The 16,178-nt window shown below is 40.2% G+C and overlaps 1 protein-coding gene across 10 annotated transcripts in view; it reads left to right on the plus strand.

Annotated features, from left to right (window-relative positions):
- The window catches only part of plekha5 (pleckstrin homology domain containing, family A member 5), a 493,187-nt gene that overhangs the window by 402,390 nt on the left and 74,619 nt on the right, over window positions 1-16,178 (plus strand). For all 10 annotated transcript variants that reach the window (XM_051935428.1, XM_051935392.1, XM_051935408.1 and 7 more), the window contains 2 exons: window positions 2,315-2,395; window positions 2,495-2,644. In XM_051935428.1, coding sequence (XP_051791388.1) covers window positions 2,315-2,395; window positions 2,495-2,644 — 231 coding nt within the window. The remainder of the gene's footprint in view (window positions 1-2,314; window positions 2,396-2,494; window positions 2,645-16,178) is intronic.

Consider the following 16,178-nt stretch of genomic DNA (forward strand, 5'->3'; position numbering starts at 1 on the left):
TGGCTTTTTGGCAGCAACTCATCAATGAAGACCACTTCTGGCCAGACTTCTCCAGACAGTAGATGGGTGTACCTGGGTCCCACTGGTTTCTGCCAGTTCTGAGCTGATGGCACTGCTGGACATCTTCCGATTTCGAAGGGTAATAAGCTTGATGTGTCTTTCATCTGCTGCACTAAGTTTCCTTGGCCGACCACTGCGTCTATGATCCTCAACGTTGCCCGTTTCTTTGTGCTTCTTACAAAGAGATTGAACAGCACATCTTGAAACCCCAGTCTGCTTTGAAATCTTTGTCTGGGAGAGACCTTGCTGATGCAGTATAACTACCTTGTGTCTTGTTGCTGTGCTCAGTCTTGCCATGACATGAAACTGTCTTCCACAACCTCACCTTGGTAGCAGTTTGGCTGTTCCTCACCCAGTTTTAAGCCTCCTACACAGCTGTTTCTGTTTCAGTTAATGACTGTGTTTCAACCTACGTGTGACATTGATGATCATTAGCACCTGTTTGGTATAATTGGTTGATCATACACCTGACTATAATCCTACAAAATCCCTGACTTTGTGCAAGTGTACCTATAAGAATTGATGCTGGTTTGAAGGCAAAAGGTAGTAACACCAAATATTGATTTGAATTAGATTTTTCTTTTGTTCGCTCACTTTGCATTTTCTAAATTGATAACAATAAACAATCATTATTTATATTTCTGAAAGCATTCTTTGTTTACAGCATTTTTTCACACCTGCCTAAAACTTTTGCACAGTACTATATATGAGACTATGAGAAATCTAACCTCAGATAACAAGTAAAACAGATTTCAATATATTATTCTTTTCTAAAAAGTTAACAAACATTCAGAAACTACTGTATATGGGGGAAATAAGTATACCCTATAATTTACTAACATGTAGACCAGCCTTTGATCAGCAATAACTGTTGATTGTTCTCTCACAACATTGTGAAGAACTTTTGGCCTACTCTTCTTTACAACATTCTTTCAGTTCAATGATGTTTGAAGGCATCCATTTATGTACAGGTCCCTTAAGATCCCACCAGAGTATCTCAACGGGATTGAGGTGTGGACTTTGACATGGACATTCCAACATCTTGATTCTTTTTTTCTTGTATTAGCTATTCAGATTTTGAATTGCTGCTGTGCTTGAAATCGTTTTGTTGCATGATACAGTTTTGTCCCAGCTTAAGCAGTCAAACAAACAGCCTTACATTTGTGTCAAGAATATGTTGGTGTGAAGTGGAGTTCATAGTTGTCCAGATGTCTGCAAGTTTTCCAGGTCTTGTGACTGCAAAACATGCCCAAATTACCACCCTTCTGCCACCATGCCTAACAGTTGATTTGACTTGTTTGCGGTGATACACTGTTTGTTTTTTGTCAAACATGGCACTGTGCATGATGACCAATTATCTTCACCTTGGTCTCATCATTTCAAAAGTTATTATTACAGAATTTGTGTGGTTTGTTCAGATGCAATTTAGAAAATGTGCTCTGTCCTTTTTTGGAGAGAAGGGGCTTTCGATTGTGTCCCTTCTATGAAAGCCATACTTGTTCAGTCTCATTCTAATTGTACCATTGTGAACATAACACTCTCGCCAAGGTGTGTAGGTCATGTGATGTAGTTTTTCTTGACTTTTCTCTGAGCATTAAACAAACTTACCTTGGGATGAATTTGCTAGAATAGCAAGACTGGCAACATCTAGAAGTCTGCCCTTTAGGGAAACAATCATTTTCCCTGTAGAATAGTGAATTTCAAATTGTTACAAATGGCCATATAACCCTTACTAGATAAACGAGCAGCAACAATTGCTTCTCTGAGGTAACGGTGATGTCCTTCCTTCTTAACTTGATGTAAACACAACCCTATGTACTCCAGAGCACATAACCATGTGCTTTTGTTTAGCAACACCAGGCTGCAAAATTTTCGTTTAATTACTGTGGAAGTTGGAAAGGTGTATTTATTGTTTCCAGACATAGTTTCTAAATGTTTGGTTGTTTTTTGGAAAAAAAAATAACAATATGTTGAAATCTGTTGTATTTTACTTGTCATCTGAGGTATGATTTCTCTGTTTATTGAGATTTGTGACAACACAATTCTGATTTAGACCTTGATTAATGAAATTATGAAATTGAATGATTTCCTTAATTTCCATGACTCATGAAACCATCTAAAAAACGATAATTTCTAAATCTGTTTTTAGTGAGTTGTTATTGTACATTCCCAGTGAAAATTAACCCTACTTTGCAATATGAAGTGCCTCCTGCAAATTTAAAAACACGCCTGACTTTTACTGTCATTTCTGCAGACTAAGCTCAGCCATCTCTGTGAGCAGGACAAGCTTGTCAGGACACAGGAAGAAAAGCTCCAACAACTTCACAGAGAAAAGGTAAAAAAAAGTATATGTGGTTGTTACCAAAAATCAAAATGAAAATCCTTTTACATAACAACAGCGATAATGAATAGTTCATCTTGTACCTTACCACAGCACACTCTCGAACAAGCCTTGCTTTCAGCTAGTCAAGAAATTGAAATGAATGGCGAAAACCCCGCAGCTATTCAGAATGTGATCCAGCAGAGGGATGTACTGCAAAATGGACTCTTGAGCACATGTCGAGAACTTTCTCGAGCCAACGCTGTGAGTGATGTCCCTGTATTATTCTCTTGTTTTGTATTCACTTCAAATTGTGATTTGCTTTTATGCTGGGCTAAGCATGTTTAAATCACAGTACAGTTCTTAACTTTTTCTTTTTTTAAAGTATTCTCTGCAAGTTACAAGACAAATTATGTGATGAAAGTGTAATTTATGATTATAAAAATATTTTCCTTAGTTTTAAAGAAAACAAAAATGTATAGCAATGGATGAACAAGAAAGTCTTTAATTTGAATGTATTCTATATTTAATTTCATTTATTTACTGATTTCAAGCTTTCCTGAAAATGTGCTTTGATTAAAAGTAATATCCTATATATTCTTGTGCATTTTACAACAACAACATTTATAAATATAGCACATTTTCATACAAAAAGTAGCTCAAAGTGCTTTACATAATGAAGAAAAGAAAAATAAAAGATAAAATAAGAAACTAAAATAAGACAACATTAGTTAACATAGAAAAGGAGTAAGGTCCGATGGCCAGGGTGGACAGAAAAAACAAAAAAAAACTCCAGAAAGCTGGAGAAAAAAAAAAAATCTGTAGGGGTTCCAGGCCACGAGACCGCCCAGTCCCCTCTGGGCATTCTACCTAGCATAAATGAAATAGTCCTCTTTGTACTTAGGGTTTTCACGGAGTCACTTGATGCTGATGGTCATACAGACTTCTGGCTTTTAATCCATCCATCATTTTTGGAACATCATGGTACTTAGAGTAGATGGTGGTGGCGCAAGCCACCACCAAAAGGACACCGGAAAAGGAAACAGAAGAGAGACTAGGGGTTAGTACAGATTTTAGAGCCACCATGAATGGTTATTATAATGAATTGGATATACAGAGTATCAGGATTAAATTACAGTAAAGTTATGAGAAGGCCATGTTAAAGTAATGTGTTTTCAGCAGTTTTTTAAAGTGCTCCACTGTATTAGCCTGGCGAATTCCTACTGGCAGGCTATTCCAGATTTTAGGTGCATAACAGCAGAAAGCCGTCTCACCACTTCTTTTAAGTTTTGCTCTTGGAATTGTAAGGAGGCACTCGTTTGAGGATCTGAGGTTGTGATTTGGAATATAAGACGTGAAACATTCCGATATATAGGATGGGGCGAGATTATTTAAGGCTTTATAAACCATAAGCAAAATTTTAAAGTCAATCCTGAATGACACGGGTAACCAGTGTAGTGACATCAAAACTGGAGAGATGTGCTCAGATTTTCTTTTCCTGGTTAGGATTCTCTCAGCTGCATTCTGCACTAGTTGCAAACGATTTATGTCTTTTTTGGGTAGTCCTGAGAGGAGTGCGTTACAGTAATCTAGTCGACTGAAAACAAACGCATGAATTAATTTCTCAGCATCTTTCAATGATATAAGAGGTCTAACTTTTGCTATGTTTCTTAAGTGAAAAAATGCTGTCCTAGTGATCTGATTAATATGCGATTTAAAATTTAGATTACAGTCAACAGTTACCCCTAAGTATTTTACCTCCGTTTTGACTTTTAATCCTAATGCTTCCAGTTTATTTCTAATAGCCTCATTGTATCCATTATTGCCAATTACTAAGATTTCAGTTTTCTCTTTATTTAACTTGAAAGTTACTATTCATCCATTCTGAAATACAAGTCAGACATTGTGTAAGTGAATCAAGAGATTCGGGGTCATCAGGCGCTATTGATAAATACAGCTGTGTGTCATCAGCATAGCTGTGGTAGCTCACATTGTGCCCTGAGATAATCTAGGCAAATTTTAGGCAACTTGTAATATACAATTAACAACATAAGATTTTTCACAGAGATTCTGATGTTTATTTGAATTTTAATAATAAATCAGTCAAACATTTTATAGTTCTCTTCACAGTACACATCAGTACAAGGTGCCTTGCAAAGCACATAAGAGTATAATTATGGGTTATTAGCCACAATAATCTTCCTCAGTTTTCTCTCCCTGAACATTCCTGGCATCTGTTCTGCTTGTTGTTTTTATTCTTTAGTAAATATGTCCCATATTTTCAGTGAAAGCAAAAGAATTATACAGAGTTTGAATTACTTATACTCAAAAGTAATTTCTACAAGGTAGTGGTGGAAACACAGAAATAAGAGAATACTTTGCATTTTTTTTAATTGCTGTTTTATCCATAAATAATTGATTGTTGTATACCATGTATCTCTATATCAGATGAACATTTGAACTATATACATATAATTTGAAATGCAAAAGACTGCGTGATGTGTATTGCATAATACACAGCTACAAAAGTGGTTAACCTAACTGCCTTGAAAATTATAGTAGTAGTGTATATAGCAACTTAAATAAACCACTTTGGCTTACTGTCATTGGTTTGTTTTTTTGAAATTGATTTACTTTTCAATAATGAAGTACTTTTATTTTATTAAATATTAAAAGCTAAATACATTTTAACATTTTCTAAACCTTAAAGAAATGCAATGTGTGTCTTTAATTTTAGGCTGCTAAATAACAACTGTGAGAAACATTATAATACATAGTACATAATTTGTTATTATTTAAAAATGTTTTTGTCTGTGATCCTCTGAATTAAAACCATTCAGAGTAAAATAGCACTTTATATTTCCCACTCTGTCAGTGAGTTTCTATGGCAGATTCTGTCTGGAGAGAGGGGACATGCTGACGTCAGTTATGCAAACGAGAGAGGTTGCTGAAAGTTTTTGGGTTTTCTGTGGTGTGAGAGTGAATTTAAAAAAATGCATTTTGCTCCTTTAAACTTGAGTTTTGGTTTCCACTAAGGAACCGTGCAGGAATTTTTAAAGCTTTTTTCCCTTTAGAAGGGTTTTTTGCTTTTTTTCGCCTGCACAGGAGCAAAAGTAGGGGGTGTTTGGAGATGCGTGGAAAAGATCCTTGTACTTGTACATGTAGTTGTTTTTGTTATCTGTATTTGAATTAGCATCGAGCAGGCAGGGTATGGAGCTGCAGTAACTGATATTGGCATCTGTAAGTAACTAATTATGCTTAAGGGGACAGAAGGTGTGAAATAGCTTTATCCGTTCTATAATCTATTTTCTTTAGCTTCACTTTTTAGTTTTACTATTTAAGGTAAATCATTTCATTTTAATTAAACAAAAAGAAAAGGTTAAGGCAGTTTTAGTAATCCTGAATTAAATTTTAACAATGAGGCCAGTGTAATGCAAGTCCTTTTGGATTTTGGACTTTTTAGATGATGGCTTGGAGGAGCCAGTCACCTATGAGGACTACATCTGCAGGAGATGCCAGCTGATCCAGCACCTCGAGCTCAGGGTTGCTGGAACTGGAGGAGGAGTTGGCTGGCCTGCATTGTAGTAGAGATTTGGCAGACCTGGCCCAGGTGTTCACACCCCTAAGGTGGCATGGGAGAAGACTCCAGACCTGACAGGTAGAGAGAGGTGGGTTACGGTCACAAGGCAAAAGGTTATGGGTGCACACTGTCTGGGGGCATCAACCCCAGAATTAGAAGTGTTAAACCGCTTTCAGGTCCTTGTGGAGCTGGGCATTGTCTCTGATGATTCTGAGGTGGTAGGCAAGGATGATGAGCCCCAACAGAAAACTCAAAACCAGTTCCCAGAAAGAGAGAGGTAGTGATAGTTAGGGACTCGAATCATTAGGGGAATTGAAGTGCAGGTTTGCTCCAGAGACAGAGAGTTTTGCACGGTGTGTTGCCTTCCGGGTGCACAAGTGGGGGGACCTCCCTAGAAGGGTGGATAGGCTCTTGGCCAAAGTGGGGGTGGATCCAGTTGTCATTGTCCATGTTGGAACAAATGACATACATAAGGGTAGTCTGTCAGTTCTGCAATCCAAATTCAAAGAGTTAGGTGCCAGGCTGAGGAGCAAAACTGACAAGATAGTCTTCTCTGAAGTTCTGCCTGTGCCACACTCCAGTCCGGGTAGAATTGAGGAGATTACAAGGCTTACTGCGTGACACAGATCTTGGTGCAGGGTAGAAGGATATAGATTTATGGGGCATTGGGGCTCCTTTTGGAACACATGGGACCTGTTCCACCACAACAGGTTAAATCTGAACCGGAGGGGCACCAATGTATTGGGGTGGCGTATGAATAGGCTGTTTAACCTCCTTAGCATTGCATTTTATTCCAAAAAAATATGTAAAAAGTGTTGCATTTTTTTTTTTTTTGCATGAAAAATTACATTTTTATTAAATCTTAAAAGTATAATAATGATACAAATAATAATAGTAATGACGATTAAAAATAATAATATGAAATGAACAATAATAAAAAAAATAATGCTACTACTAATAATGCCAAAACAGTATATAATCTCGAAATGAGTCCTTTGTATGGTAAATCTTAAAGCACAGTGAAAGACACAATCCAACGTCACAGTCGGGACAATAATAGCGTGTTTCTTTTTGGATTTTCTTTCTAGATTTATCAGTTTTTCAACATCACACTGCACAGGTATGAGTTGGATTCTGTTATTTTCCTGTTGGAGGTATATAATATAAGATGCTCTGGATTGATCCACATTGTGCTGGGTCGACCGCGCTTGTTTAGTGGTAGTGTAGACGGCGGATGTGCAGCAATGGTTTCTTCTACAAGTTGGCGTGTAAAGGTTGCGTGAGATACAGTTTTGCCAGCTTTTTGTTTGTATAAGACGAATGTATTTCAAATAAACTGTTCCACCAGATAACGAAATCCTGCATAACGGGATAGAAAGTCTATTCTTGATCCACATGATTTACACCACCCATTGTGCTATTGTAATTGAACACACCAAAAGGCTTCATAACCTGCTTGTTGCCTTTTGCTTGTACAGTGACTGTAGCTGCATTATGTACAATGCTAAGAAGACAAACATCTTTCTTGTCCTTCCACTTCAGTGCAAGCACCATACCCTTTTGCCATGCTACTAGCGCACCTTGCTGTAATTTAGCTCTGTCAAAGTTTTCAGGCATTCCACAACGATTAGGATGCAGTGTTCCATATGCATCAGTCTTTGCAGCAAGATGTCAAATAGCTCTGGCGAAGCATAAAAATTGGCCATAGTTATACAATAACCTTGATTGAGCAGAGCATCTATTAAAGTCTGCACCAATGACACAGCAATGCCATACTGATTGTATTGTGGATCAAACATTGTCCCTTTCCCTGTGTACAGAACCAAATTCCAAATTTATCCCATTTTAGATTCACAAAGCTTATAAAGCTTTATGCCAGATCTTGCTCTTTTTGGCGCAATGCACTGTATTCATGACAGTCTGCCTTATAAGCCATGAGACTTTAATTGATGCTGACATTGTGGTCTGGAATGTAAGCGCTCTGCAATTTTACTACAATCGACTGGTATATTTCCCAAATTTTCTTCATTTTGGGTGCTGGATAGGTATTCTCATCAAAGACTTAATTGTTGGTAAAATGCAGATATTTCATAATTAGTGAAAACCTGCACTAAGATGTAATTTCTCCAAAGAATGGCAGCACTGACAGTACTTTTACTGCCTGAGTGATTCTCAGTTCTAACGCTTACGCAAGACGCATCTGTACAGTTTCTTGGGACTAACACTTGTAGCATGATTTTTGCAGCCCAAGTAACACTCAGGTCTAACTCTAAGGAGGCTGCGCTAAGGAATGTGGAGGCAGGGAATTTAGGACAGACCGGGTTTAGAACTATATGTGGAGGAACAAACAATGGTATAGAAATAAAATTGTGTAGTAAATTCTAACCCAACATTTAAATATAGAAGGAGCAACACATTAAAAATAGCTTGCCTTAAAGCTAGACTTATCAAAAATAAGGCAAGTGAGTTGGAGCTGTATGTAGTAGAGCATAATTATGATATTATAGCAATAATGGAAACCTGGCTAAATAACAAAGGTGGGAATGAGTGTATCATAGAGGGATTTACAATTTTTAGGAAGGACGGACAGAACAGAAAAGGAGGTGGAGTTGCTGTTTATGTCAAACAGAATTTAAATGCATGTCCTCTTCAGTTGGACAATGATCCCCATTTTAGTGAGGACAGGTGGCTTCGCCTGGAAAGCATTAGGGAAAGAGGCCTTATTTTAGAAATGTGTTATAGACCCCCCCAATGCAGACAGTAATTTCAGCACAAATCTTTTTATTAATATTAAAAAGGCAAGTTTACAGGGGAATATTTTAGTCATGGGGGACATTAATTATCTAAATATTAACTGGAATAACCTTGCAAATGGAGAAGCACAAGAGCAGGAGTTTTTAGAAATAATCAGTGACTGTTTTTTAACACAGTATGTTAAAGCACCAGTGTGGGAGGAAGCTTGTCTAGATTTAATATTTTGTAATAAGATAGAATTGAGGCTCTAGAGGCAATTTAACCACTAGGGTCAAGTGACCATAATATAATAACAATTCTCTGTGTTTCGTAAGAGTGCTGAAGCAAAGACTAAAATTATTAAGTTTAACTTTGGTAGGGCAAATTTTGAGCAGATGCAGTAAAGTCTAAGGAAGGATAGACTGGGATAAGCTTTTAAGTGTGGAAACAGTCAAGGAGCAGTTGAACAGGTTTAATAATGTTTTACATGTAATGCAGGACAGGTACATACCTAAATTTGGAATTAATAGGAAATGTAAAAAAAAACTCCACAGTGGGAGTTTTAATTTCTGGTACATGCTTCCTCAGTTGGTTTGCCCAGTTGATTTCATACAAGGGACGCTATTGGCAGATGGCTGAGAAGCTACCCAACTTACTTTCTCTCTCTCTCTCTCTCTCTCTCTCTCTCTCTCTCTCTTGCGCTGACGTAGGGGGGTGTGAGCAGGGGGGCTGTTCGCACACCTAGACGATAGGGACGTTTCTACCTTCTGTGTGCAGCTGCTTCCTGAAGGACATGCTGCACGGTGCTTCGCATACTTAAAAGCTCAAAGGGCACGTATTGATTTTTGACTTTGTTTTACTCTGGCTCTCTCTCTCTCTCTCTCTCTCTCTCTCTCTCTCTCTCTCTCTCTCTCTCTCTCTCTCTCTCTCTCTCTATCTCTATTTCTCTGCTCCTGACGGAGGGGGTGTGAGCTGCCGCCTTCAACAGCTTTGTGCCGTGGTGCTTCGCATACTTAAAAGCAAACAGCCCTATTGATTTATTTGCTTTACTCTCTCTTTCTGACAGTCTCTGCTCCTGACGGACACTCCTTTGAAGAGGAAAATATGTTTGCATTCTTTTAATTGTGAGACGGAACTGTCATCTCTGTCTTGTCATGGAGCACAGTTTAAACTTTTGAAAAAGAGACAAATGTTTGTTTGCAGTGTTTGAATAACGTTCCTGTCTCTCTACAACCTCCTGTGTTTCTGCGCAAATCTGTGACCCAAGCATGACAATATAAAAATAACCATATAAACATATGGTTTCTACTTCGCGGATTTTCTTATTTCGCGGGTGGCTCTGGAACGCAACCCCCGCGATGGAGGAGGGATTACTGTATATATATTCACGGCATTCCTAGTCTGTGTCACAATCTGATTGTATGGGTGGTTACCTACCAGGTAACGCTTGTTGTTGGCCAGCAATCTGCTAACATCCGCCACGGTGCCCTCAGTTTGTGAGGAGCAGATCATAGAATGGTTGAAATAGTTTACTGTCAAATAAATGCAAAGAGTACGCGACACGTGTTTCGCCCTCATTCTGGGCTCATCAGGTGTACACACTCCACTGCACTCCCTCTTTGCATTTATTTGACAGTAAACTATTTCAACCATATATATATATATACACACACACAGGCACTGGTCATAAAATTAGAATATCATGACAAAGTTGATTTATTTCAGTAATTCCATTTAAAAAGTGAAACTTGTATATTAGATTCATTCATTACACACAGACTGATGTATTTCAGATGTTTATTTCTTTTAATGTTGATGATTATAACAGACAACTAATGAAAGTCCCAAATTCAGTATCTCGGAAAATTAGAATATCAATTAAGACCAATGCAAAAAAAGGATTTTTAGAAATGTTGACCAACTGAAAGGTATGAACATGAAAAGTATGAGCATGTACAGCACTCAATATTTAGTTGGGGCTCCTTTGGCCTGGATTACTGCAGCAATGCGGCGTGGCATGGAGTCGATCAGTCTGTGGCACTGCTCAGGTGTTATGAGAGCCCATGTTGCTCTGATAGTGGCCTTCAGCTCTTCTGAATTGTTGGGTCTGGCGTATTGCATCTTCCTCTTCACAATACCCCATAGATTTTCTATGGGGTTAAGGTCAGGCGAGTTTGCTGGCCAATCAAGAACAGGGATACCATGGTCCTTAAACCAGGTACTGGTAGCTTTGGCACTGTGTGCAGGTGCCAGGTCCTGTTGGAAAATGAAATCTGCATCTCCATAAAGTTCGTCAGCAGCAGGAAGCATGAAGTGCTCTAAAACTTCCTGGTAGATGGCTGCGTTGACCTTGGACCTCAGAAAACACAATGGACCAACACCAGCAGATGACATGGCACTCCAAACCATCACTGACTATGGATACTTTACACTGGACCTCACGCAACGTGGATTCTGTGTCTCTCCTCTCTTCCTCCAGACTCTGGGACCTTGATTTCCAAAGGAAATGCAAAATTTACTTTCATCAGAGAACATAACTTTGGACCACTCAGCAGCAGTCCAGTCCTTTTTGTCTTTAGCCCAGGCGAGACGCTTCTGACGCTGTCTCTTGTTCAAGAGTGGCTTGACACAAGGAATGCGACAGCTGAAACCCATGTCTTGCATACGTCTGTGCGTGGTGGTTCTTGAAGCACTGACTCCAGCTGCAGTCCACTCTTAGAAAACTCCCAGACATTTTTGAATGGGTATTGTTTCACAGTCCTCTCCAGGGTGCGGTTATCCCTATTGCTTGTACACTTTTTTTTCTACCACATCTTGTCCTTCCCTTCACCTCTCTATTAATGTGCTTGGACACAGAGCTCTGTGAACAGCCAGCCTCTTTAGCAATGACCTTTTGTGTCTTGCCCTCCTTATGTAAGGTGTCAATGGTCGTCTTTTGGACAACTGTCAAGTCAGCAGTCTTCCCCATGATTGTGTAGCCTACAGAACTAGACTGAGAGACCATTTAAAGGCTTTTGCAGGTGTTTTGAGTTAATTAGCTGATTAGAGTGTGGCACCAGGTGTCTTCAATATTGAACCTTTTGACAATATTCTAATTTTCCGAGATACTGAATTTGGGACTTTCATTAGTTGTCAGTTATAATCATCAACATTGAAAGAAATAAACATTTGAAATACATCAGTCTGTGTGTAATGAATGAATCTAATATACAAGTTTCACTTTTTAAATGGAATTACTGAAATAAATCAACTTTGTCATGATATTCTAATTTTATGACCAGCACCTGTATATACATATATATATATATATATATATATATCCATCCATCCATCCTCTTCCGGTTATCCGAGGTCGGTTCGCGGGGGCAGCAGCTTGAGCAGAGATACCCAGACTTCCCTCACCCCGGCCACTTCTTCTAGCTCTTCCGGGAGAATCCCGAGGCGTTCCCAGGCCAGCCGGGAGACATAGTCCCTCCAGCGTATCCTGGGTCTTCCCCGGGGCCTCCTCCCGGTTGGACGTGCCCGGAATACCTCACCAGGGAGGTGTCCAGGAGGCATCCTGATCAGATGCCTGAGCCACCTCATCTGACTCCTCTCGATGTGGAGGAGCAGCGGCTGTATTCCGCGCCCCTCCCGGATGACTGAGCTTCTCACCCTATCTTTAAGGGAGAGCCCAGACACCCTGCGGAGGAAACTCATTTCAGCCGCTTGTATTTGCGATCTCGTTCTTTCGGTCACTACCCATAGCTCATTACCATAGGTGAGGGTAGGAACATAGATCGACTGGTAAATTGAGAGCTTTGCCTTACGGCTCAACTCGTTTTTCACCATGACAGACCAATGTAGAGCCCGCATCACTGCAGACGCCGCACCGATCCGCCTGTCAATCTCACGCTCCATTCTTCCCTCAGTCGTGAACAAGACCCCGAGATACTTGAACTCCTCCACTTGAGGCAGGATCTCGCTCCCAACCCTGAGAGGGCACTCCACCCTTTTCCGGCTGAGGACCATGGTCTCGGATTTGGAGGTGCTGATTCCCATCCCAGCCGCTTCACACTCAGCTATGAACCGATCCAGAGAGAGCTGAAGATCACGGCCTGATGAAGCAAACATATATATAATATATACATATACACAGTGGAACCTTTGATTGCGAGCATAATTCGTTCCAATAATGTGCTTGTAATCCAAAGCACTCGTATATCAAAGCGAATTTCCCCATAAGAAATAATGGAAACTCAGATGATTCGTTCCACAACCCAAAACTATTCATATAAAAATGATTAATACAGAATATAAAGTAAAAATACATAAAACAAATTAACCTGCACTTTACCTTGGAAAAGAATCATGGCTGGTGTGAGGGAGATGAGAGAGAGGAGGGTTATTGTGTAGGATGACTTTCACTCTAACTAATGGAATCCCTGCTTATCTGTTGGCTCACTGGAATCTTCTTCTTTTTTTGCAACTTTAACAAGGAACCTATCCAATGACAGTTGCTTTTGCCTGAAGAGTCACTACACTTGGACACAAAAAAAATGCTTTACACACTGTAAGGTTTCTAAACTCTTTTGGGATTCCACCCAACGAGACGACACGCGGAAGAGCGTCCCGAAGCAACCGCAGGCTCCCAGCGCTGTAGCAGTTTGCTGTAAAAGCGAATTCGAAAAGATTGCGGACATGCTATAAGTGCCTGCCATTGATGCATGATACAAGGAACGTTATAAATGTGCAGGGCACAGTATTACTTGGCCACTAATATGGCCAAGACCCTGCCTGACTGCTGTGTCTGTGTATAGGAGAGTGGCAGATCCTGCTACAATAAATAACCGTGCTGTTCCTGTTTCAAGCTGAATAAAGCTTTGTGTTTTGGGGTGCAAGACAGGAACTCACACGTTACAACACAAACACACGTGGTCACAATACTATAGTAAGCATTATACGCTCATACGGATGTTGACTATATGAGTGAGGCATGCCGACTGAGACAGAGAATGCGAGACGACTACCCACAAACTCACAGCGAGAGAGAAGAACCATCAGCTCAGTTGTGATCATGTGACGCTCAGCAGACAAAGCGTATACATACTACTCGTATTGCAAGACCTCACTCGTTTATCAAGTTAAAATTTATGAAAAATTTTAGCACGTCTTGCAAAACACTCACAGACCAAGTTACTCGCAATCCAAGGTTTTACTGTATATATAAGTCCTAATTCCAAAAGTGCAACGATTTTGTGCAACTATTTTATGTCACTCTTTAAATCAAGCTTATTTTAAAACCTACATATATATGTTTAGTATCATTCTTTTCAAAATTTATCGAACTTTAATGTGATGGTGTTAGATTTTCAGATTCTTATTTCATTTTTAAATTATAAACTAAAAAAATATCAAGAACTCACGTCCCATGAGACAAGGCTTTGTGCCAAGAGATTTAACCAAGCCCTGAGCCGGAAATAAAAGACAAAGAGTAGGACAGCTACTATACAGGCTTTTAAATGTTCGAAGAGCCGAGCTTGATGCAGATCACGCGGCACAGCAGCAGCAGCAGCAACAAGCAACTAATCAAGCAAAGAGGAGGTAAAAAAAAATATATATTTGTTTCCCACTGTATCACCGTTTAAGTGGGGGTTTCGGAGGAGCGACCGCTTCTCCTTGGGGTGCGTTCAGCCCCCCTCTTCACAACACGAGCGGCAGAGATGTGAAGTGGCTGGTGCGTAGCGCTGGCCCATGGCAAGCAGGGGGTGAGCCCCCTAGTAAGGCATATAAGACTGATAACTCCAAAGTGAATCGTAGAGCATATGAGAACATGAGGGCAACCATTAAGAAGGTTATTAGGGAGACTAAAAGACATTTGGATAGGAATATAGCAGATTAGGCCAAAGACGACCCTAAGAGATTCTTTCAGTATTTTAGTAGTAAAAGAACAGTGAAGGAGGATGTGAATTGCATCAGAAATAGTAAAGGGGAATTAAATAATACAGACAGTAAAACAGCAGACTCTCTAAACTTGCATTTTTCTGAGGTCTTCACAAGTGAGGAAGTGGGTAATCTCCTAGCAGTAAGCAGGACTACTAAGGAGGTACTGAAGGATTTGGAAATTGTAGAGGGAGACCTTGCAAATGCTCAGATTCAATAGGCTGAAATCGAATAAGTCATTAGGACCAGATAATATTAACCCTCAAGATGTTGAGGAGGCTAACAAATACATATATAAACCCTTGACGCATATTTTTAGGAAGTCACTGAGCACTGGGTAGATTCCAAAGGACTGGAAAATGGCAATTATTATCCCGTTATATAAAATGGGTGAATGAGTTCCGGCGCCGCTGAGAGTGGCAGCCTTTTCAGCAGCTCCGTGTATGACTGTATGTGTATGACCTTGTTTTCTACTTTTCTTTTTCTCTTTTTTTATTGATCACTCCTATCACTTTATTTTATGTGGATTAGTTCTCTGGACACACTTACTTTTACAACGTGGGCATGGATTTTTGCACGCCGAGACTCGTCTATTCAAGTACTCAACTTCGAGCGCTGAGAACAAATGCCAGTGCCGGCGTGGTTCCCTATTTACCCGACGAGGTAAGAAGGCAGTATCGTGGCAACAGAGCCGGCACTAAGCTAAAAATGAAGCGGCTTGCGAGAAAGTGGCGTCTTAAGCCTTCGGTGCCTTCTGTGATTCTGGGAAACGTGAACTCAATCTCAAATAAGATCGACGAACTGGCTGCGCTGATGAAAAATGTCAGAACCTACAGAGAATGCAGTTTGTTGTGCTTTTGTGAAACGTGGCTAACTACCACCATCCCAGATGCTAACGTGGAGCTACCCGGGTTTAGCACAGTTAGAGCAGACAGAGATGCAAGTACCTGCGGGAAGCACAAAGAAGGAGGACTCGCTCTCTATGTTAATACACGGTGGTGTAACTCTGGACATGTTAACGTCAAAGTCTCCACTTGTTGCAGGGACATCGAACTGTTGGCCATAAGTTTGCGTCCCTATTACTTGCCCAGAGAGTTTGGACACATCATTGTTGTCATAGTGTACATCCCTCCTCGGGCGGATGTGGAGACAGCGAGTGACATCATCCATTCTGCTGTTGCTAAGTTACAAACGCAGCACCCTGAGGCGCTTGTGCTAATCGCTGGAGACTTTAACCATGTGACGCTGGACAAAACATTACCTGCCTTCTCCCAGTATGTGGACTGTAACACCCAGGAAAATAAGACTATTGATTCACTGTATGCAAACGTTAAAGACGCATACAGCACCACCTCGCTGCCTGCGCTTGGGAAAGCAGATCATAACCTAGTTCTGCTTCAGCCTCACTACAAACCAAAAGTGAGGGTCCTACCTACAACCACACGATCATTCAGGAAGTGGACCCCGGAGGCAGAGAAGTCTCTGAGAGAATGTTTTGGAACTACAGACTGGGATATCCTGCAGGGATCACATAGTGAGAACATTGAGGAAGTTGTTGACTGC

This window comes from Erpetoichthys calabaricus, chromosome 1 (assembly GCF_900747795.2).
Source record: "Erpetoichthys calabaricus chromosome 1, fErpCal1.3, whole genome shotgun sequence".
NCBI lineage: Eukaryota > Metazoa > Chordata > Cladistia > Polypteriformes > Polypteridae > Erpetoichthys > Erpetoichthys calabaricus.